The following is a 23,512-nucleotide window of genomic DNA, read 5'->3' on the forward strand; positions in this document are numbered from 1 at the left end:
AGCACCGAAATGCTAGGCAATTTAGTAGCTTCAGTTCTGGAACAATGTTGCTGCCTGATCGTATTTGCGATGCCTATTCCCGAGACCTGTTTTGAGTTCATGTTTAAAGATGCGCAGTTCCTGCTGCTATGCGACGTGTCCAGGCAGTTCTGGATGGCTGCTGCCTTCACCTGGGATGTCCTACTTGTACGAGCCAAGATGAGTGATAAATCCTTCTTTACATTTGCCAATGCTGGCACATGCCTCTGGAATCCTCATTTTGCGGAAGTGTGGCCTTTCTCCATAATTCAAGCTAAACCTTTTCCCCTTCCCTTTGACAGCAGGTGCCATACTCTGAACGGTGCTTCTACGAAGTGCTTTTAAACTGTCTGAGACTGCTTCCTACATACGCATAGACTGTAATATGGCGAGTTATTGCTGAGTCCCCTACACGAACCGTTTAGATTCTGGGTATGCGTTTTAGTCTGACCGTGCTTGGGTAACTCCTTTATGGAAGATAATATTGGTCAATGCAATCTGGAACTGAGATCTCTTACAGTAGCACCTTTTTTAGGGTATATTCGGGGGGAAGAAGGGATCCATTTTGGCGATGGAATACAACTGGAGACCAACTGAATGGAGTAGATGTGTAACATGAAATATGACTGGGTGCTTAAGGTGCCAAACCTTGCACACTTGCAGACATTTTGTTACAATTACATCCTATGCTATTACTACATTGTGTTCAGTCTATCATCCCAATCTTTCTCTCGTGCTTCAGTGCGGATGAGAAATAAGGCCCTAACAAGTAGTTGTTTTGATAATTGTATAGCGCATACTGGCATTGGTATAAGCCTTTAACTGCTGCGGTGGATTAACTCATTTCAGAAGACGTTTGGGGGGTAATTCCGAGTTGGGCGGTAGGGGCTTAACTGCACCGTTAAGGATGACAGTGCCGTTAAGCCCTTACAGCCCTATTCCGAGGTCCCTTAGCGGGGTCCCAGCAGAAACAGCTGGTCTGACAGCTGTTCTTTGCAGGACCCGTTAAGGGACTTTGGAGCTAATAACGGGCCCGCAATTTGCAGGCCTGTTATTAGGAATGACCCAGTAAGTCCCCATTCAGTGAGACCGGACCCGGGGTTTGGAGGCAGCCATGGTGCTAATAGCACCATGGCTACCTCCAAACTCGTAATGACCCCCATAGTCTGTGCAAACATGTAAATAAAATGAGCAATACCATGAGGGTGAACAGTAATTGACATTCTGTGATAAGCAGAGATGACTAGGGTGAAGCCTTTTAAATCCTGCAGCGCTTAAGGCTAAGGTGAAAGGAGGATTGCTATTTCAGGGCTATGTGATAGCTGGATCGATTTCTCGTGGGACTCTTTCTATGGGTTGCAGCACGAGAGGGGGGAAAGGGTATTGTAAATAGTCTATCAATCCCAAGGGCAACTGTCTACAGTTGAGGTCTCTGCTATACTTTACATGCGGAACACATGAATCCGTGGCTATCATGCATCAACAGGTAAATTGCATGCACGATTGTCAGTTAAGACAGATGCCCCCAGTGCAGCTCCTTTTTGTCTAGAACATCTTGATATTATAGTAAAAATGTATTCTAATGGAAAACCTCAAAGTAGCAACATTCAGAATGATGCAACCACACCACAGACAAAATTTCAGGGTGGTGGAACCTCGCTGCAAAATTCAAAATGGCATAATTCATAAGCAGCAGAGATCAAAATGATAAAAGCATCACAGTACCAGAAGGTGAAGCCTCACAGTAGCAAAATTCAAAGTGAACTCCAAATGTTACAAACATGGTAGCAAAATTCAAATCGCGAAATTCAAAGCCGCAGAACTTCAAATGGTGCAAACCTCAATAGTAGTGACATTCTATGTGACGAAACCTCACAGTGGCCGTATTCAAGAGCAGCATAGCTACAAACAATACAGACATCACTGGGGTAGTACTCACAATGTGGCAAAGTCTTGCAAAAGCAAAATTCCAAATGGTAAAACTTCGCCTTAGCAGGATTCAAAACCGTAGAGTGATATGTGGTGACAAATGATGGATTCATACTTTGTGAGTATGTTGCGTTGTCCCTTACCTTTTTGTTTTGAGTGTTTGTTTGGGTCAGCGTAGGGCGCAGTGACGGACTGGGCACAAGGAAAATTGCCCTTATCCTTTCTCTAGCTGCCCGGGCAAGGCTACCCTGGGTGGGGGAGGGTGCGGGGCGCGGGTGGAGTCCTGTGTAAGTCTGCTCTTCTGGGTCAAGGTCCCTCTTGCATGCCAGTTGAGTCACAAAAAATATTGTGGATGGGGCCTCAGGATTCCAGGTGGTCTAGTGAAGGTGTGTTTTTGTCAAGCCCTGTTTACCTCGCCTGCCTCCCGATGCGTACCCCCCCTTTTCCCCATCACACTTGTCTCACTCCTCATCTGTTCACCTCCGCCTGCCTCTTCATCACACACTTTTCTTTTCTCCCCCCTCATGTCTTCTCTATTCTTAAAGCCCTGAACACAATTGTTTTGGGAGCTGTTGCTGTACATCCATTTTGGAGAAACAGAGCTCACGCAAAGGTTATCAGTTTGTATCAGACAGCAAGACCATCTACAGCACTACATGTTCGCTCTACCAGAAATACTGCAACAACCTGACCTACCAGACCACCTCCACCTTTTTATAGGTTTTAACCTCCTGATCGAAACTGAAACCTAGGGAAGACCCTTTGAGAACAAAAGATTTATTGTTCAGTCTCTGAGAGGTCTTCCTCCACTGTCCAGTTATTTCTGGAAACCGATATCTATCACGCTGATCACTTGACTGCGTTCCTCCTGGAAGCCTCTGCCTGTACCTTGTTAGTCTTTTGTATAACTCTTATTTATGCAGTGCCACTTGCATTGTAAATTAAGCTTGCATATTATGTTCTCTGGGTTAGTTCTCAGATCAGAATGCATATTTGTCATTATTCTGTGTAAATGATATTATAGTGCTGTGCCTTACTTTATAATTGAACTTTATATATGTACAAAGAAGTAGAGCGTGAGGTTTGGTATTTTTTTTACCCTTACACGTCCGTCCCTCTTTTTTAAAAAAAATGTATTTATTTTTGGGTATGGTCCAAGCTGGACTGCATGGACCTTACTGATCTAGGTAGTTGTAGTGTGTCACTTGTATAGCCATTAGTATGGCACAACGCGATGTAGGTTGAACGCCCTCTGGGTATGCTTGTAATACGAACAGAGCGGCACAAGGACACTATCCAACATGTTCATAGTGTGGCATCCTCTGTGCTGAAAGGAGAAGATAAATCAATGCAGGTTCGTGTGACTGTGGTACACCTCGAGAGCTGGATTGGGGTCGTGCTGGAAGCAAAAAAACAAGGTGCGAGTGGTCTGGCTACCTGGAATGTTTTCATAATCCCTTTGCCCACAACATATGCTAGTATATAACAACTTTCATACTGGCGGTGCATGTTTTTCTGCTGTAAAATGCACCTTTTCAACCCCCCATTTGAGAAACGCTTGGGGACGGACCCCCACCCCACTAGATCCTTAACTCCTTTGCTACGCTTCGTCATGCCCACTATTTCAAGATATTAACACCTACACCCACTGAAAGAAATCCCAAGCCACTGATCTTTCATCATTTATGATGGTGGGCCCCTTTTAGATACTCCATGACACCAAAAGCCATCTTTGGGGCTGGATGGCACATCACTACCTGTGATGCTGTTGTGTCAAAGGTCCCACAATATCGCTTTCTAATGTTGATACTACTTTCGGTGAGGTCGGTTTTTTTTTTTTTTTTTTTTTTGTGTTTTTGCTCACCAGCCCACTGGGTGACACATTCAAAAAAGTTGGCCAAGCCTGCTCTACAGGGTCCATAGCCATCTCATGTTGCCCCCCTGAGGCTTCCAGGGCTACTGCAGCCCAACTTTAAATCATTTCCAGTCTTCCGAAATGGCTTGGCCTTTCTTAAATTGCAATCCTTGGATTTGGTAACAAACCTTTCCTGGCATTTTTTGATTATTAGGGTACTAGGCACCAGGTGATCTGAAAAAACAATGACCACACTAATAGCCCAACATGCCACTCTCGAGGTACACCGTTCCAGCACTGCTCTACTTTTCCTCTCAACAATTGTTTTACCTCGTAGTGAGGAACCGCCAGTAGTGAAGTCTCTCGTCGGTCCTTGTCTGTCCTCATTGGACAACGGGCAGACCCCATTTTACAATCTGGGGCGTTTTATGTGTTTGCAGGTATGCATCTTGATGGTCACTGCTTCCTTAGCATTGGCAACTACATACATCCGACCAGGCTTCACCTGCGCCACAGGTAGACCACTGCTGCCCTGCTTCTCTATAGTGTGTGCGCATTAGGAGGATGGCTATCGGGAATATTTAATGCAGCATTCCTGCCGCAAAGCCTCATTCTGGTGCGGAGACTTTCAATGTGAAAGTAATTTCAAACGTAGACCAAACCAGTTCAAGAATGGAGTTCTTGTCTAACTTTATGTTGATTCATACCGCGCACGCTGCCATTTGCATGGTGTCACGTGGCTCTGTAATATGGCTTGGTTATGACGCTGCATCTTATGCTGCGCCTTTTTTTTATGTTGCTATTTATGTTGAATAACCCACTCCTCCCTACACACAAATAGCACTTTATTGCACGTGGCCACTCCCTTAATGTATTATTTAGGATATATTTCGTCACTAGCCGTGCAAAGAACAAGGCTCGTGTAATTGCAGTATTACCTGTCGCTCCCTGTGGCTCTTCTTCCGTATAATGTTACCCAACTGTAGGTCGGGTAAGCATCCAGGGCGAGGCTGACGTACACGACTTGTACTGGCGCTATTTTTAGAGGGGGCCCAGCGATGCCTGGATCGAAAGCAATGGCCCCAACTCTCCTGCATTTCCATTCTACGTTGCAGACCTGCCTGCTAAAGTATGCAAGCTCTTAATAAACTCGGGAGATGCCTGTGGATTATAGCCATTCACCCTGAAAACTCAATAAAAATGGAATTACCGTTTGATGTGTGTTTCTGTGCTAATCTTCATCGATGGGGAATTCCTTATGCATTTTTTAAAAAATTGGATATGTATTTTTGGGACTCTAGCTCCTTGATGCTAGCAAACCGTATACCCTGCCAGTGACCGATCTAGTAACCTGTAATCATTTGTGAACCTAGGGGCTATGTGATGAGATGAATGTAGGGCTTTTCTCTCCGGCGTAGGGGTAAGGGGGTGTGGGAAGTTCCTGGCTGCAATGTGAACGAGGATGTGTCGCCAACATTGATGCTCTTTCCGTTACAAGTTTCCATGTAATGATGGCCCCACAAAAAATGTCTCCTGACAAAATCGCCTTTATTTTGTGGAGACATTGTTACATTTAACATGCAGCCCGTCACCATATATAATGTCGTCATGGCCTTTTCCCGGGGACATTATTACCTGATAGCCATTATACATAGCCGGCCAGTCTACTGTAAATATCTGTTGCTTCCCGTTTTGGTCCTTCTGCAGGAGATGAAATACTGTCCGACGCTTGATGGGCTCCTTGCTGCTCTGATGTACACTGCATCTTGGCAAGTCGCCTCCAACACATTTCCCCCCACTTCCCATCGTTCATACACTGAAAAGAAAATGGCGCATAGCAGAGGTTCGATGTGTAAATGTATACTTGGGCTCTGCAGGGAGGCAGTGCCAGGGGAAGAATGAACAAACTAGACATTTTTTTTGGATGCCATTCCAGCCACATTTTATTACACAGTAAAACCTAATCCAACAACCAAATGTGACATTCCTGCAAAAAACTGCTTTATACTGACAAGTGGTTCAGGTGGACCATGCCTCCCCCCCCCCCCACCCCCTGGCTCCCCCCCAGGCAGTGCATGGTGTTGCGGCCCTGTCCCCTCACCACCGTGCACTTCTCGGAAGGTGATACCAGGAGGCAGCCCCTTTGTCACCAGCCCAAGCTACCCTCTCAACCCCCCTCTCGCGACCTTCGGGAGAGGGGGCAGCTGTACACCCATTATGATTATGGGGGGCACACTCTGCCTCCCCTCAGCACTGGTCCGACTCCTGATTCCATCAGAAGGGGTTCTCTGTGTCCCCATGGTCATCCCACACCTGCCACCGGGGCGCTGACCTACGGTCTGTGACACTCCCTCACCTGTACCAATTTTATGATTATGGCCAAAATGTTCTGGAGCAATAGTTCGGTACCTAGTTGGGATAGGTGTACCCTGTCCTGATGACATGTCCCAGGGCCCCTCAGGTGTCCGTGGCTTGCTGTCAGCTGAGCGAGTTCATTTTTTAACTTCGAAGCTGAAATGTTCAATGGGCGCGCCGGCCGCAGTTGCGTCCAGTCCAACCTGGGAATAATCTGAGACCAAGCAATCAAGGCCTCCGCTGGAAGAACTGTCCGGACCAAGAGAAGAGGGACAGTAAGCATTTCAACGGGTCCTTTCTCCCCAACTGTACCAAGTCATGTGCCCCCCCTGCCATGTGTAAAATCGCCAACTCTGGGTTCGGCAACCCATTCTTTCTTTGAGACTACAAGCGAGTTCACCTGGCACACCTGTAAGCCCCAGCACCAATCCAGTGTATGTCGAAGCCTGCCTGTCGGATAAACACCCAGACACTCCTGGATCCTTCTCTATATGAATGAGTGGCCCACAACCCATACTACTGATCTAGTGATTTGTCCTGTGCAGAACGACACAAAGCATGTCAGGAACCTCTTGATACCAACAAGCCTCTCTTGGCCCTTTTCCTGCTCCCACCTGTGGGGCTACAAACCCTGGGGTCCTCTTCGACTCCACACTCTCCTTCTTTCCTCACATCTGACTTCTCTAAGAAGTCTCACTACCATCTGCACCTCCTCAGATATTCTTCCCTTCCTCTCCTTCCCCCCAGAAGATCACTGTCTCCAGAGCTCTGGTTCTCTCTAGACTGGACTACTGCAAAAGCCTCTTACTAAATCTGCCTGCTTCTACTCTCCGCCCTCTGCAACTCATCCAGAACAGGACTGCAAGACTTATCCTTGGCCTCAAGCCTTGGGATCGTATCTCTGCACTGGCTCCCAATGGTTTGAGGATTAAGTTCAAAACCCTCTGCATTGTCCACAAGGCCTTCTGGGGCCTCAATACCTTCAACTGTCTCTTCCTAAATATCTTCCTTCTCATTCTCTTCACTCATCTGCCTCCATCTCCCTCAGGGTCAGTCGTTTCTGCAAGCAACAAGTTAGTGGTAGATCTCTTTCTTCAGCTGGGGTCTCCCTCTGGAACAGCCTCCCTGAAACTTGAGGAGAACCATCTCCGGTTCCGGATGGAAGCACCTCAAAACCTTCCTCTTTGCTTCTGCTTTTTCTCCTCCTCTCCCCTGCTGAACTCCTGACTGAAACGGCACTGGTCACCTCCCCCGCCAGTTGCACACCTCGCATTTGGGGACTGTTTTCTGCATCCCTATAGTCTCCTACCAGCACTTGCAGCTGGCCGCACTTTTTACTTATTGCTATATTTATTTTTTAATGTCGATCCCATGTACTGCAATGCCCCCTCCCCTTTCCCCTGGCACTTTTCCCCTTCCTGTGCACTTGCGCGTTCTCAATGTCACCTGGCCTAGTAAAATCGCTCTGTTTTACCTCTCCCTTGCCTCGTCTTGAAACACTTATGGCATTTATAACGCACCTGTACACAACAGCCAGGGGAGTCTACTTCACCTCACACCCCTGTGCACATTGCATCCATATCACCCCACTGCCTGCACAGTTCAGCCAGCCCCTGCCACCCCCACCTTCCCCCGGGGGTCCCTTTATCCTTCTTCCTTTTGCCCCTTCTGTGTCATCAACAGAGAAGATGTGGCCTAATATACCCTTTTGTAGGCGTAGGGGACTTCCACCGCCCAATCAGCTTTTACTCGCACCCATACTCCGGGGCTGTGGTGGCTGCCCCAATTCAAAAGGAATGGGGTTAAGGGGGTCAAACCCTAAGTGTCAACACCCCCCCCCCCCCAAAGACCTGCATCGTCCAGATATTCCTGAACTGAAACCCATAGGCATGCCGAAACAGCAGCCGCTTGCTTCTCGCCAGTGAACCAAAAGTGCTGGGCAGATGTCTACCATGCCCTGGACTGTTTCTGTACCCCTGCCTCCCTTGAGATGAGGGTGGAGGGGGGTAGTTGGTGTTAGTGGAGGAGTTCCCAGGTTTCCAAATTCTGGTCTGGGGATCACAAGCCTCTCCTCCCCTCCTATAATCCAGCAGGGGAAACCAGTGGAACTGACCAATGCACGTGTTGCAACCACACTTGTGCCCCCCAGACCTTACGGCAATGCTGGTACTACTTACTGCCCTTGTTGGGTTCACACATACTGCCTTTTACTGATGCCCCCCCGCCCCTGAATGCTGCTGATTCTGCAGACACCCCCCCCCCCCCTTTTTCCCCACAGAAGCTTCAAGCAAGGCCTGACTCTGCATTGCTGTTCCCTTCGATCCCCTGCTGCCTGTGTCCATTTGACTCCTTGCCCACTCGCAGCCACCCGAGGCTGCTCAACCGGGCTCCCCCTCCCCCCCCCCCTTACTCATCCTGGACCCAGTGAAAACCAAAACTGGTACTGTAACCCCCCCCGCGCCCCCCTTGCATCACCACCCCCTCCCCCCCAGGGGCTTCTCTGTATTCCTCCATTCTGGGAATCCTGCAATGCTCGTTTTTACCGTGGCAGGCGGTGCCATGTCTGCATTGTTCCCCACACCCCCCATTACTACTTGCACAGAGTCCAAATTATCAGGTTCTAGTACTCCCCCCCCCCCCCCCCCCCCCCCCACACCGGGCCCATTAACTGCCAAGAGTGGGAGTGTTAATTAGCACAATATTTACGGGTGCAGAGGGGCAGGGGGAGCACGCTGAGGCACTTCACCTTAGTCCCACCCCCATTCTCCTTTACCTCCACCACTTAATCTGGTGGGGTGCTCCTGGATAAGGAGCCAAGGGGTTACCAGTCATTTGGTCAAACATTTGGTCGACGGGACAACTGGTCGACACCATTTGGTCGAATGCCAAATGGTCGAATTTTTTTTTTTTTTTTACCCCTTTTTTGGTTTTTTTGGGGGGGTCCCCCAACCCCCTTTTTTTCTTTTTTTTTTTTTCCCCACACGAAAACCCACAAAACACATATATAAATAAAATAAAAAAAATTCGACCATTTGGCATTCGACCAAATGGTGTCGACCAAATTGCAGTCGACCAGTTTGTTGTCGACTAATTGACCGGACACCGAGCCAAGGACTGAATCTAAATCGGTTTCCTGCAACAGTGCAATTACTGCTGCTAATTTGGCAGGATCAATAGTGTCAATATAATGTATCTTCCTATGCCTACACTCGTTCACCTTCTGATTTAACATTAAATATATAAAACTCACTACATCGTAAGATTCCTGTTAAACACACTGAGCTAATCCATGCTGCTGCTGCACACACAATGCATCAATCGCTCGGGACACTGCACTACTCGCAAAGATATTTCAATTAAAATACCCAGACACGGAGCGAAGTCGCTGCGCCTGCTTCCACTGAAGCATGCGAGCGTTCCAGTTGCACCCCAGGAAACCCCAGCGTTTCTATGCAACAGACAAGTTCTGCCTGGTCCGCGGTGCGAACACAATATGCCCAACCCCTTCAAAACAATGTTTATGTTAAAGGTATTTGTACTGACCACCGTCGCCAACAGAATTGGTCCTCCGGCGGATCTGAACACAAGAAGGCGGGGTGGGTTATTCTGGTGAAGAGGGAGGAGGAAAGTGAAAGGTGGTGTGCTGTTGGCAGGTTCAATTCAGTTTTCAGTGTGTGCTGAGCTTAGGTGTGAATGTCGGATCGATGAAAAACTTTGTTTGTTGTCGCAATGTGGTGAAGTGGGTGCGGTTTGCTGAGTGAAAGATGCTTGTTTGTATTTTTGTGAGAATTTAGGTATGCAGAGATTTGAGCATTAGATTAGTGGGTTATATTTCTCTTGGTTCTTCTAAATCTTTTTCTATGTATCCGGTTGTCCTATAGGTAGGCATATTTTCAATTTTTCTTCTGTCTAATTGTTATGAGTGATGCCGTGGCACGTTCCCAGCTGTGTTATTGAACTTGGTGTAATGGGAGGGGGGCGTATCTTGTCCCCAACTCTGGTATTGGTGTTGTATGTTAGCAGTCGCCTAACCCTTCCTACCTCTTTTCAATAGATGGTCAGTTGTTGGTTGTATGCAGTTTGTGGGTGAAATAGGCAAGGACGATATATCTATCTGTGTTCATTCTCTGGTATTGTCTTAACATATCTTTCCCTCAGTTGTTGAGTTGATATGTCATAGATTGTTCTTCCTTAACTTCTGTTTATGGGCGGTCACTTAAGGGGGGATCGGTTTCTTCATTCAGCACTGTTTTAGCTTTGTATATACCCCCATGGGCGTTCTTCTAGTTATGGGGTGAAGAGCCAGAATTTGAGGAGATTTCTGAATAGTAGGTGATTTCTTGTTACGTATGTTCTTTGGTAGCTCGTTCAATGTTTTTGGGGCGAGGTGAGTGACAGAAGAGCCTCTGAATGTTCTTTTGTTGTAGGATTTTGGTTCCAAGCGGATGTCGCTGCTTGGTCTGAGAGTCCTTGTTGGGTGATGTAGGCTTAATCTGTCTCTTAGAAATGCTGTGCCTTGGTCGTGGATTGCTCTGTGTAATGTACATTGATTTTAACTTGATTTGCTGTTTTATTCGAAGCCAATGTAATGTGCTCAACACTGGTGTGATGTGGTCTCTTTGGGGTAGTTTGAGGAGCAGTCTGGCTGCTGCATTTTGTATGCGTTGGAGTGATTTTAGAAGTCGTTCAGGCATGCCCAGATATAGGCTATTGGCGTACTCTGGACTAGACAAGAGCGATGACTGTGAGTTTTGTTGAGGAATGAAAGGAATGGTAGGATCCTTTTAACTGCTTGCAGGAGAAAAAAGCATTTCTTGATTAGAGTGTTTACTTGTGGCTCTAGAGTAAATGTGTTGTCCATCAGGACTCCCAGGTTTTTACTATCGACGATTGGGCTGGGGTTGTACTGAGTTCCCTTGGCCAGGGGATGTAGTGGTTGTCTTCTCCGTTTTTTGTGATGATCATTATTTCTGTTTTGCCTGGGTTGATTTTAAAAAACAAAAAAAAAAAATATATATATATATTATAATAATTTTAAGTGTCATTGGACTTCAGTTGTATATTTCATGATGGCAGTTCTCTAATGTTCTTTTCTTCTTGATTGTCTTGTATTTTGGATCGTCAGCGTAGTTGTAACAGGTGAGGACGTGTCTTTTGTTGATCTTGATTAGTTGAGACAGGTAGATGTTAAATAATAACCGGGAGAATGATGATCCTTATGGTACTCCGCATGATGATTCTCTTGGGTTGGATTTGAATGGCTTGATCCATATGGTCTCTGTTCTGTTTGTTAGGAAGGATTTGGTATGATATGATGGGTTATTTTTAACGCGCTTAATACCCAGAGGTTTCTAAGCGTGGATTAGGGGATGAAACATGTGTTGCTCCTTGTCCTCTTGCTTCCAAGACGAGCATGTTGCTGTTGAGCTATCCTCGCGATCCATCGTAGGGCCCAGTCGGTGATGTCAATCTCAAGATGAGGATGTCGTGGTTTAACTGTTGAATTCCGCAGAGAGGTCTAGAAGTATCAAAGCGGTACTGTTGTCTGAATCTGCGTTCGCCTTTAGGTCATCCCATATTGAGAGGAGTACTGATTCTGTCCTCTCATTGTTATGCATACCTTTTTTGCAAAGCACTCTACTGCACACAACTGTCTGTACAAAATATGCTTTCTCTGCAAACTCGGCCACATCGCACTCAACACCTGTAAACCGCCCTCCTCAGACGCTGAACCTGACACACTGCGCCACCCCTTGCGCCACCCCTAGCTCTCTCCCAACACACAGGGCTCAAAGTGTGCACTCGCTTCTATCCATAAGCTAGTGATAATTCACTCTTGGCAAATAAATTGTGTTTTATGTCTCTGTAGAATTGAGGTGGGAAGTGTTTTATGGATGGCTAGTAACTGACACTTGAAATTTGTCCACCCTAAGCAAAGGATGTTTAATTGTTGTCCTCATTAAAAGGCTAAACAAGAACACATTTTATCATTCAGGCTTTCTTTTGTGCCTTGATGGGTGGGTGTTTGACCCATTAATTGAAAAATCCAGCAACTTTTCTATTGGGTAAATTATTGTACCAGGACATTTTAATAAATGTGATTGCAGGAAGGAGCCTCTGTGGCTTCTTGTTCCTAGGCGAGTGTTGTAAACTCTGGTCCACCAACGTTTTGGCAATGACTTCTACGCATTGTGGCGGAGCATGCAAGCTATGATGACTCCTGTTGAATGACCAAGAGGCACTGATTTCCCAAAACATGTGGCTATAGTGGACCCACACACTTTTGACGGGTATCGTCCATCCTGCAAGCAGCTCTCACCTGCCAAGCTCCCTATCCGCCCATATAAGTCAATGGGCTTTCACCACCAAAAATAAAATCTGGAGTTTTCACCCGTGTGGTGCCACAAAACGAGAGCTATGGGACACATCTGGGACATAGTTTGGACCCAGAAAAGTCACTGCTAGTAAGTGCTCTGTTGGGGGATGGTTGGATGAGGGATGTGTAGAGTGAGACAGCAGCGAGCAGCCAGTTGACAGTTGGCTGCTTCCTGGGAAGACCTTGTTATCCTGGTCCCAGATTCACCACATAATCAATTGGTTTATATGCGTTCGTGTATGTGGTAGTTATGGCTTGGTTTTCTTTACAGCATGTATAGATGCATCTGGGCCAGTTTCCTCTTGGGATGGATGCCCGCACTTTGACTTGTTTTCCTTTTTTCCACTGGCCTGCTCTCCCATGATGAGAGGACTAGGAGTTGCTGTGCGCAAGTTTGGATAGTTTCCAAAGAACTGCTGTCTCCCATAGGTGAGCATGGCCCACTTATTGCAGCGTTTGGTCTAGCTTCGATTGTCACAATGATTTAATTTAGCAGCTATTCTCTCAACACCCGACTTCCGGCGCACCCCGTACTCCCCTTTGTCTATCCATTGCCCAGTTTTTAAGGTATCGCGAAACCCAGTCTCCCCCCCCCCCCCCCCCCCCCCCTCCCACTTGGAAGGCATCCATTGTGCCCTAATAATGGATGTGTAATGCGACCGTGAGCTCCAGATTCTGTTGGTGTTGACTGTTGCCATGCTAACTCCACGGCTGTGACCTAGCGTAAGGCTGTAAAGGCAAAGGGCACGTTACAGGACAGGGTGTGTTTTTGTGGACAAGGAGATGGCGCAGGTAACCGCCATTGTGACGCACTTCTCTTCCTTCAGATCGGACTCGTCAAGCGATTGAACCCGGCCCACACGTGCCTCCCGAGGGTAAATTCCGGGCCCCGGGGGAGGATTAGTGACTGTTCTTGGTAAACTGCCCTGTGTGCGGAATGGCGGTGTTGTCATGAGTACGCTCGCTCTTTCCATTTCGTTCCGCCGGCGGTTTATTGAAATGGCATGACAAAAACAATTGGCTTTTTTTGTAATTCCATATAAAGTCAATCATTTGAATCTACTTTTTCTCTGTTTTTAAATGGGATGCTTGCGACAGTCGGCTTTGTGGTTGGGATTTACATGTTTTAGTACACGCAGTGACGCGGCCCGAGCGCTGTAGAGGGTCTTGCTTGATCGATCTGCAATATTAAATGGTAAAATGCGAAAGCCAACAATTAACATATTTTATTTTTTTAAAGTTCCTAGATAGTAGCATCAGGGCAGAGAAAAAAAGTCTTTAAACATTACCTGCTTGTAATGATTTAGAGCAGTTTTAATTTTTTTTAAATTGTATTGTAATTGAGAAAATTCAACCTTAAGAACATATTCCTATTAAAACATGTTTACATAGCATTAGTGTCGAATAAAGGAAAGAAAAACAATACCAGTAAATAAACATCATAGGGTGACCATAGATAAAAGCAAATTGCCACATATGACAAATGAAAATATAAAATTCTGTAAACGTAACTGGCTGTGTTTGTTTATTTTTTCCAATCCTCCCCCAACCCCCCAGGTTTAAAATTCTCAATTAACGAATCACTGCTAAAGGTAGATTTACCTATTAGGCATCTCTGCCACAAATATTCGCTTTCCACGAATCGACTGGGAATGCATACATTTCTTAAATATCCGTGCTGGTGTAGACCATAGAGATGGGCATTAGATTATGAGGTGCTTCAAAGTTTCTGGCTCCTCCAAATAGTTGCAAAACCTACAATGCCCCTACACCTGTCGGACGTGGATTACGCCACCTAATTATTTCACCCAGTGACAATAGGTACCATCTAAATCTACAAAATTCCACCTTCTAGAGGACATGGAAACAAGATTGCAACGTTTGTGATCAAACTGTGAATGTCCAATACAGTCAAATCCATGACCAGCTTCTGTTTTTTAATCCAGTCTCTTTGTTGTTGCCAGGTGCTTTAACCTTATGTTTAAGAAGGGTAAATATGGAGGTCTCATTTAGATTGCCTGCCAAATGAAAACCCAGGTAAGTAAAAGAAGTAACCATGTCCAGAACGACATTATTCGGATGCCAGTTGTAACACTTTTTTTTTTTTTTCTGGCCTTTCCCAACTGCATCACTTTTGTCTTTGCTACGTTAACTGTAGGGTCGTTCTCCACAGCGTTATTTACACAGCATATGCAATTGAAGCTGGAGACCGACTGGGGTCTGGTCTAACGAGACAAAGTCGTCCGTGTGAAAGAGCCAACTTGCGGTCTGTCCTGCAATGGGTGGTTCCATGCCATTTCATCGTCTGGCATTTCAAAGCCTGCAATTTAAACGTGATTGACAGTTCCCTTTTTATTTTTTCAATTTTTTTTTGGGGGGTGCCCCAATCCACCATGTCGGCACCATTTTTACCTATACCTAACCCCCCAAATCAATTATCTGCCCTTCCACTCCACCCCCCCCTCCCCCAAAAAATTTGATGAACTATGAAACACGTTTTAAACTGCAGGCTTTGAAATGCCTGACGATGAAAGAACATCATACCCAATGGGCGGAGGGAAGGATCTAACATGTTGTAGAGATGCACCCCAATCAGACAGGTAAAGAATGTGCCCTTACCTTAGGCCTCGAAGTTCAGACTTGTTTGGGAAGGGTGCCGTCTTGACTCAGTCTCACTCGCAAAGAAGTGCAATTGCACATCCCTTGCTGCATTATGTTTTGGAGCAAATTGCCTCCAATGGAAGACCGCAACCGGCATATCTGCCTTGAAGTTTGCAACCCTCCATGCTCCCTATTACTCTACTGCTCCGCTACTTGGCGGAAGACTTAACCGGTGCCTTGCAGCTGGCCTACAAGAGAGGTCAGAAGAACTGTGTGGTCTGGTGTTCAATTAATTTGTCTTGCCCTCCAACTGGCTATGCATACTGGTGCACCAAGGTTAAGGGGTTGACAATATTTCCATAGTGTGTGGGTGTTTGTTTTTTCATTCTTCTTCTCTATGCCCCGTTCTCCCCCTACCCCAACCATAGTAGAATCAGCTCTTCTGTGGCCACTTAGTTAGTGAAATAGACTACTTAAAGGAATGGTTCGTCCAAAAATTTTGATTACAAAAAAAGATGGTCAATAATATAAAAAAAGTGCCAATTTTTTTTTTTAAGTCCCTATGTAAAATTTGGAGCAAATGAAGCTCAAAATGTACAAAAGGAAGCACATGGGGGCATCCATTTTGTGAAATCGATGCCCGCCTGTACTTGCTTTTGCGGCACTAATGAAGTAAAAGCCAGCCAGCTGTAGTAAACAAAAGCTTTTCCTTCATTGGTGCTGGGACTCAGAGGACGCAGACCGAGACTACATGCATAAAAGCTGCAGCTGCATCTCGGTAAGTGCTATTTATAATTTTTTTTTAAAGCACTAGCTGCGGTTGTTTTTTTTTTTTTCTATGTTTTCCGGGCTGGGGGAGCCCGGGAAACTTAGACATCAAACCGCAGCTTGCTTTTTAAGCTACCGCAAACATAAATACAACGTTATTGTGTTTGGAAACGCTGCGGTTTTTCAGTCTAAGTTTCTCTGGCTCGGCGGAGCCTGAGAAACTTAGAAAAAAAAAACGCAGAGTTTTTGAAACACAACCGCGTTGTGTTTCTGCCTGCTGTGGCTATCGCTTTGGGTCTCTGGTGCTCCCCCAGGGGAGCAACGGAGACCCAAAGTGAAAGCCAAGGCCGGCAGAAACACAATGCGGTTGTGTTTGCATGCCGCAGTGTTTCTGCCTAAAGCTGTTTTCCTATTTGGGGCTCTCGGGCTCCCCGGGAGCCCGAAAGCCCCAAATGGGAAAGCAGCTTTAGGCAGAAACACAACGCGGTTGTGTTTCGAAAACGCTGCGGTTTTCAAACACAATAACGTTGCATTTATGTTTGCGGTAGCTTCAAAAGCTACCGCAAACATAAATACGTTTTTAAAGCTGCAGTTTTAGCCCAGAAAATTTGGGGGGAAAAAAAACGCAGCTAGTTTTTATTTTTTTTAAAATAAATAGCACTTACCGAGATGCAGCTGCAGCTTTTCTGCCTGTAGTCTCCGTTCTGCGTCCTCCAAGTCCTGGCAGCAATGAAGGAAAACTGGGTGGTAGCTTTTGTTTACTACAGCTGGCTGGCTTTTCCTTCATTAGTGCCGCAAAAGCAAGCACAGGCGGGCATCGATTTCACAAAATGGATGCCCCCATGTGCTTCCTTTTTGTACATTTTGAGCTTCATTTGCTCAAAATTCTACATAGGGACTTAAAAAAAAAAAAAAAAAAAAAATCTTTTCTTATTGGCCATCTTTTTTTGCAATAAAATTTTTTGGGTGAACCATTCGTTTAAGGATCCCTTTTAGTTCACAATCTGACACCTTCAATAGTACTATATGTGAATGGAATTTAGCTGTAAGCTTACCTGGTGCTCGTGTTCCCTCCCCTTTCCCCACTAATTTGCTCTCCTCCTTCCTAGCGCTTTTTATGCAGACATCCCCAACATTGAATTTAGTTTTTCTGGTTTGTCTTAAGGGAGTAGAAACGGATGCTGATTCCCCTAAGGTATTGGCATACACTTCTTCAGGTATGTGGTTAATCGGGGATGCTACATCTCGGCAAAATCGTCCATATATTCAATTGACTTGGAGCTTTATGTTCTGGGCAACTTTGTAATCTCAAAAATCCTGTGTGGACCCTCCATCATTTAGTTGGGCTGAATAGTCCGGATCACAGGGATTGTGAGTCCCTTGGGAGTAACCCAGCTCCTAATTTCGAGCATGCAGTCACATATCCCTTTTATGGCTATGGTGTGTTTTGCAACTGATTGATATTTGGTTTGTATAGTTTCTCTGGTAAGGCCACCTATTGGGGGAAGTAAAAGCAGTGATCTACTGGTACATCCTACACCTCTAGAAGGACGTGAATATTGAACATCACACGAGAAGCGCCACTCAACCCTATTCCTCCCCCTCTGGCTTAAACGCAACCCCTCTCTTGCTATACCTGCACCCTACACGGGCACCCCTTTTTGTATATCACTGACTTCCCAGCTAGTTTTGTGCTTTATAAATCCCATTCATACAGGGGCTTGGCAAAGTCTTTCTTTGTTGTAAGAGTACATAATACATCCAGTGCTCGTACCTAGCCTACCATCGGCATTTGAATTCCTTATTCCTGAAGGACTTGTATTGCAAGACCGTGCTCTGCTCCCACACCCCCTCCCATTCCAGAGGCCTTTACAACAATGGCCGGATTGTTGGTAGACTTTAATCAGAGACGAAGGCTCTACTTAAGCCACTCGACCTGAGGTATTTGGGGAATTTTCCTTCTACAACAACCCTCTTGTTGCGCTTCGAGTAAGGGAAAAGCATGCAGACAGACCCACCATTGTGTCCTCCACAAGTATGAACTGCATACCTTAATTGCGTTGGGTCGTCTGCATACCTTAATTGCATTGGGGAAGTCTGCATCTGGGCTCTATCATAGATCAATGTTTGCCCCTTGCCCAAAACTCCAGTGGGCAGCAGTGACTAGTATGAATAGGCTGAAGACCTGGCACCATCGCAGATAATTTCATGGTCCTAAGTTCCTGTGTGCCATCATTGCTGTTTCTGTGAGTCTCAAAGAGCTGAAGGGCAATCCCTGCCAGCACTGTTCTCTAATCGCCTATCCAACACCTTGCCGTGCAATGTCTAGAACTAAGATTGTCCTCGGATCTGGGCGACTCAATGTGAATCACCCGCCCAAGAAACCTGCCTTCACTAACTGAACCAGTCTCCTCCCCTCTTCACCTCCCCCCCCCCCCCCCTGCATGGAAATACTCTCCTGGCAAGGAGGCAGTACCTGCCCATACATCAGTACACAGAGTGGTTAATTGGGATATAGAGTTGGCAGTTGATCCACCTAATAGATCCCTAGTCATTAGTTTAGTTGAAAGCAAGATTTAATGTGGACCCCGCTACCTGTCTTAGTTAAGTAGAAGCTGTTTGGAATTCTACCCGTTTTTCTATCCTGAGCTTCTGAAAAGTTTCTTCCGCAGCTTGACTGGTTGAATCTTTGGTCCTCGGTTATAAACCAATCATCTTAGTGCCTGTTTATTTAGCCAAGATACGTGTGCTTTTTTTTGCATTTGAACTGTAAGCCTGTTTATGGGTCTTGTGGTTAGTATGGTGTTCATTTTTTTATTTTATTTATTTTTTTTCCGCCATCTTCTCTCCAGATAGTTTCGACCTGGTGCCAACTCTCCCATGTACAATGCTGGTTCTGATTAGGAATTTATCGGCGTTTGGATGGAAGTACAAGCTATGGTTTTACACTGACCACTCCAGCACTCGTCTGGTGCGGGGTCAATTTAACAAAGCACCCATTGTTTTACTCGCTCGCTTTCTACCCCATCTCTAATTGTTCAGAAATTGGGGGCAGGGTTTCAATGCAATTGCCATGCGTATTCCACAAGAGCTGTACATTTAATTGGTGTCTTCCTAATCGCATAGCTGGATCGAGGAGATGTGGGGTGGATATTTTTCTCAAGCATCACTGTGTTCCCTAGCAATGGTACATTCTTATGTTTGGCACTCTGTTTGCTTCAGCTTATGCGTTACTCCCAAATCTATTCCAGGATCTGGTCCCTGATTATAAACCATAAAACACACCAACGATGGGCAACTACTTTCTACTAATTCACACTCTTGGTTTGTGGTCTCAGTCGTATTCCCACAGCCCCTTCATCCCAGGCTTTGTCTGTATGATAATGCACATCTAAATGTTGTGGGTACCAGAGGTGTGGCCGACATGGTGAGTAAACTGTATTGGGTGGCATTGAATGAGGATGGGTGGCACATCCAATGTCCCCAACTCTATGGTACATCCTCTAGAACATGGTGGCACATATTGAAACCGTTAATGCTTGGGGTACGTTTATGGAATTGAAGAACCAGATGACTGAAGAGTGACTTCCTTTAGGATTATGGGGTAATCGGGTGTACATGGTATGCAATTTGTGCTGTAAAATGCTGTTTTTCTCTTTGTAGATGGTACAAACTGCAATCCAAGCCAGGCAAGAAAGAGAAGGAACGGGGTGAGCTTGAAATCGACGTTCAGTTCATGAGGAACAACATGACTGCCAGCATGTTCGACCTGTCCATGAAAGAGAAGTCCCGCTCTCCCTTTGGGAAACTGAAGGACAAAATCAAAGGCAAGCGTCACGATGGCTTCCCTGATACAGCCTCTGCTATTGTGCCCAGCTTCACACAGCCTGGGGCCGACAGCGATGAGGAGGCCCCAGAGAAAGTGACCAAGAAGAAATCCAAGCTGAAGAACTTGTTTCTTAAGCCTGGGCTTCAGAAGTCCCCGCTATCGCAATCCATGTCTGTTCTGCCCTCGTTTCAGCCAGCGCCACCTGCAGAAAGGACGGTCCTCAAGCCTAGAGACTTCTCTTCGGACTTCAATGAAGTGCCTTTATCCTCAGATGGTGAGTAACTCCTAGAGACAATGGTATTGTGGGTGGGGGTTGGAGAGGGGGGGGGCAAGGCTCTGTCTTGCATATGAATGTGGTCTAGTATCCTATCCATGCATTCAAAGCCATGTTTCCTTTGTGCAAGGTTGTTGCTTTCATGGGTAAATTGCAATTAATTAACTCTACCCTGTCTGTACACTGCAGATCGGAGAGGGGCCTTGGTAGGCTGCAACAAGCCTCGTTCATGAGCTTGGCTCAGTTCCTGAGTTGTGTATGGTGTGTTCCCTTTTTTAGTTCGAAGTGCTGCTTTCTTTAGAGGTACGATTGGAGTGCATATTGTAGGCTTCTTTCATGAAGTTCTCCACTGCCAAAGGCTTACTTCAACTGTTGGGAGTTGACATTTTTAACGTTTTGCTAATGTGATGCTTTCTGATTCACTCCACATGGTTAAGAAAAATAGGCAGGAGGACATCCTGGGATGGGGGTTTGGGAGGTTTTGCGGTGCTGGGGGGGGGGGTGGGTTCTTCTATATTATAAGCTATCCGTTCAGCATAAATCTACAGACTGTAGGCATTAGGGAATTACTCTCTTCCCAAAAAGAACATTGATGGAAACATGGACAGTGAGACCAAGTCAGAGTGGTATGTTATTTTCAAGAATTCTTCTAGGCATGAGAGCTGACAGTAATTGGGGGAGGGGGGGGTTGGGTGGGCACGTCCCGTCTAGTTCATACTTACCTTTTAGAAAAAGGTAGTAGTATGCATCAAACGTTATTATGCACAGAAACCAACGGAGGTAAGAATTGGATCTGTAGATCCTAAAACAGTGCTTGAAATCGTCCAGATCCCCCCCCCGATCCTTCTGGGCTCTTTTGGTATCCTTGCTTGCAGCAACTTGCACAGCTTTTCCCCCATGTGGAAGGTGCACTGGGGCTGTGCCTTTCTTTGCCTACTGATATCTACAGCAGGGGAGTAGCTGAGTAGGTGGTCAACAGGCTGCTTGCAGGGGGTTGGTGCCACACTTGAGCAAACGGAGGTGGACACGCAAAAATTAATGACTTACCAACGTGCCCACCCCTCCAGCCGAGCGTCTTGAATGAGCATTTTATCTCGGTGGATTTTCTCCAGCCTAATGGGTGTTCTCTATTACTAACATCTGATGTTGTCGATGGCCACAGAAGCTTCAAGCAAGAAGAGTTTCATGGCCTAACCGTCTCAACCGGCTCTAAATGAAACTGTCTTGCAGTTTCGGTAAGGTCTTGCCATCTGTCCATTTTGGCCTACCAGCAAACAAGTGCTGCACCGGCTCTCTACTATTTTTAGAACGTAGAGCCATTGTGTTTAAGAACTCCGGCTATGCCCTTGTTGTGCTGATGAATGCAAAAAGTTAAGCTTGTTGTGTTAATTGCTAAGGAATTCTGCCAACTCAAGTATATGTCACACTCAGCCTATCGTTTGCTGGCCCTGAATCTGCCTCTCGCCCCCATCACCAATGCTGTGCCCACACCCATGAGTCCACAGGACGTGGAATCCCAAGATTATACTAGTTTCCAATTTCAGCTCTGTTTCTAACACCAAACTACGGATGTAAAAACTTGTGGACACCTGCTTTTTTATTTTTTTGAACTTTTTATTTTTTTATTTTCCTCCTTTAAAATTTATTTTAATTATTCTAGAACCATCCTTCAAGAAACCTGAAGATAAACCATCAAATTTTCCAGTCATCATGACTCATAAAAGAACTGTGAGTGCGGACCCAAATCAGATAAACCAAATAGTCCCTGCTTCCATCAAGAAGGAAGGGCTGTCCTTCTTCAGCGGCTTGAGGCCCAAGAACGATCCTATTACAAGATCTAATGTATGCATTAATGGCAACCACATTTACGATGAAGTAGAGGAGCCAAAAGGTGATACATTACCGAAAGACGGCATCCTAAACTTTACACCCAAAGTCATTCGAAAGACCCCATTGTACTCCTCCATCGAAAACCTGTCCACAAAATCCACTTCATCTGAAAGTCTGTCTTCCAAAAATACAAAAGAACCCGCAGAACCAGCCCCTGTGCTTCCTGACAAGCGTTCATCATGGTCTCTGTCAAAAGATTCCTTGAAGTCGATGACTCTTCCTTCATACAAGATCCCCACCGGTGAGGAATCTCGCGAGGCTAGTCTTGCTGGGAGTTCAGACCCCTCCAGGGAAATCAAAGAACCCAAAAAGCCAGAGAGCCTCAAGTCCTCCCTGCTCTCCCTGGTCACCGGGAAAAGGGAGAGCTTGAAAGGCATCGAGGTAGAAGCTTCTTCACAAGCCCTTGCAAAGGAAGAGCAAACCAAACCGGACAAAGTTTCGCCACAGCATTCGCCAGTCCTTTCACCAGCGGGAGTCACCAGCAAGAAAACCTCCCTTAACCCCTTTGAGGATGAACTGAAGGAGGAAGAGAAGAAACCAGAACCCCTTCCTCCGTCTACAAGGGCACCAAAAACCACAGCAGTTAAACCCAGGTTAGTGTGATTCGTTAACAATCTTACTTATTTAGAACAGAGTTCTTTTCTTGTTACCAGTCTGTGCTATAACACTTCAGCATACTGTGTTTGGGTAGAATTGAATGAATGGCACTCCACCTCCAGACTATTGGTGTAAGTAATTGAATGGAGATTGGACAAGTGTGCGCATTACATTTGTTAACCTTTTGTGCAGTACCTGTTAGATTCTCAAGTCTTTGTGGGTGCATACTGCAAGATTCTACTTCAATACTTAGGTTTGTGTTTGTTGTAGTCCTGTACCCCTTTTTAAAATCCTAGATACCTGTAAAGACCTTTCACAAGACTGATGGTAGGTTTCTGTCAACAGACATTTTAGCATGAAACTATGATAAAGCTGAGTAAATATTTGATGGAATCTGGGTGGGACTACAATGTTTTGGTTTTCATATCTTTATGCTGGTGCCGTTTCCTTGAAAATGGTGACCTCACCTTGTATGTGAAGCGCAGGGGTTCATGACATTCTGCCAAAGCAGTCGAGTCATGAGGAATTTATACAGAGTTCCAAGCCAATCCATTCCGACCTAGAGCAGTAAACTTGGAATAGATTTGTGTGGAATATGATGTGCATTTGCCCCTTCATGCAAGATAATTGTTTTTCTCCAGCATAGGGTCTGGCATGGATTCACATGCTCATGAATGTTCCCTGTCGTCAGGCTGGGAATCCTTGGAAACAGAAAAAACAGTTTCACGTTAGCTTGAAAACTGCATTTTTTCCTCTTAACCAATCACTGTCCTTTGGCTCATACTGCCCCTGTCCAATGGTTGTCCTCTCCCTAAGCTCCACTCCTGAAGCCCATCTTCAGATTTTTACCACGCACTACAGCGTTGGGAGTCCTCTTGGTGCTCTCTGAACAATTTTTTTCATACTTCAAGTTTTTGGCAAATTTTAGATGTGTGTGTGTGTGTGTGTGTGTGTGTGTGTGTGTGTGTGTGTGTGTGTTTTTTTTTGTTTTTGTTCTAATCATCTGACCACCGGCAGCAA

At 45.8% G+C, this 23,512-nt stretch overlaps 1 protein-coding gene across 2 annotated transcripts in view; it reads left to right on the top strand.

Annotated features, from left to right (window-relative positions):
- RAB11FIP1 (RAB11 family interacting protein 1) overlaps nt 1–23,512 on the top strand; it is a 91,607-nt gene that overhangs the window by 24,980 nt on the left and 43,115 nt on the right. For both annotated transcript variants that reach the window (XM_069617957.1, XM_069617956.1), the window contains exons 2-3: nt 19,566–20,005; nt 21,666–22,488. In XM_069617957.1, the coding sequence (XP_069474058.1) occupies nt 19,566–20,005; nt 21,666–22,488 (1,263 nt within the window). The remainder of the gene's footprint in view (nt 1–19,565; nt 20,006–21,665; nt 22,489–23,512) is intronic.

This window comes from Ambystoma mexicanum, chromosome 10, assembly GCF_040938575.1.
Source record: "Ambystoma mexicanum isolate Mex_15411 chromosome 10, UKY_AmexF1_1, whole genome shotgun sequence".
NCBI classification, from domain to species: domain Eukaryota; kingdom Metazoa; phylum Chordata; class Amphibia; order Caudata; family Ambystomatidae; genus Ambystoma; species Ambystoma mexicanum.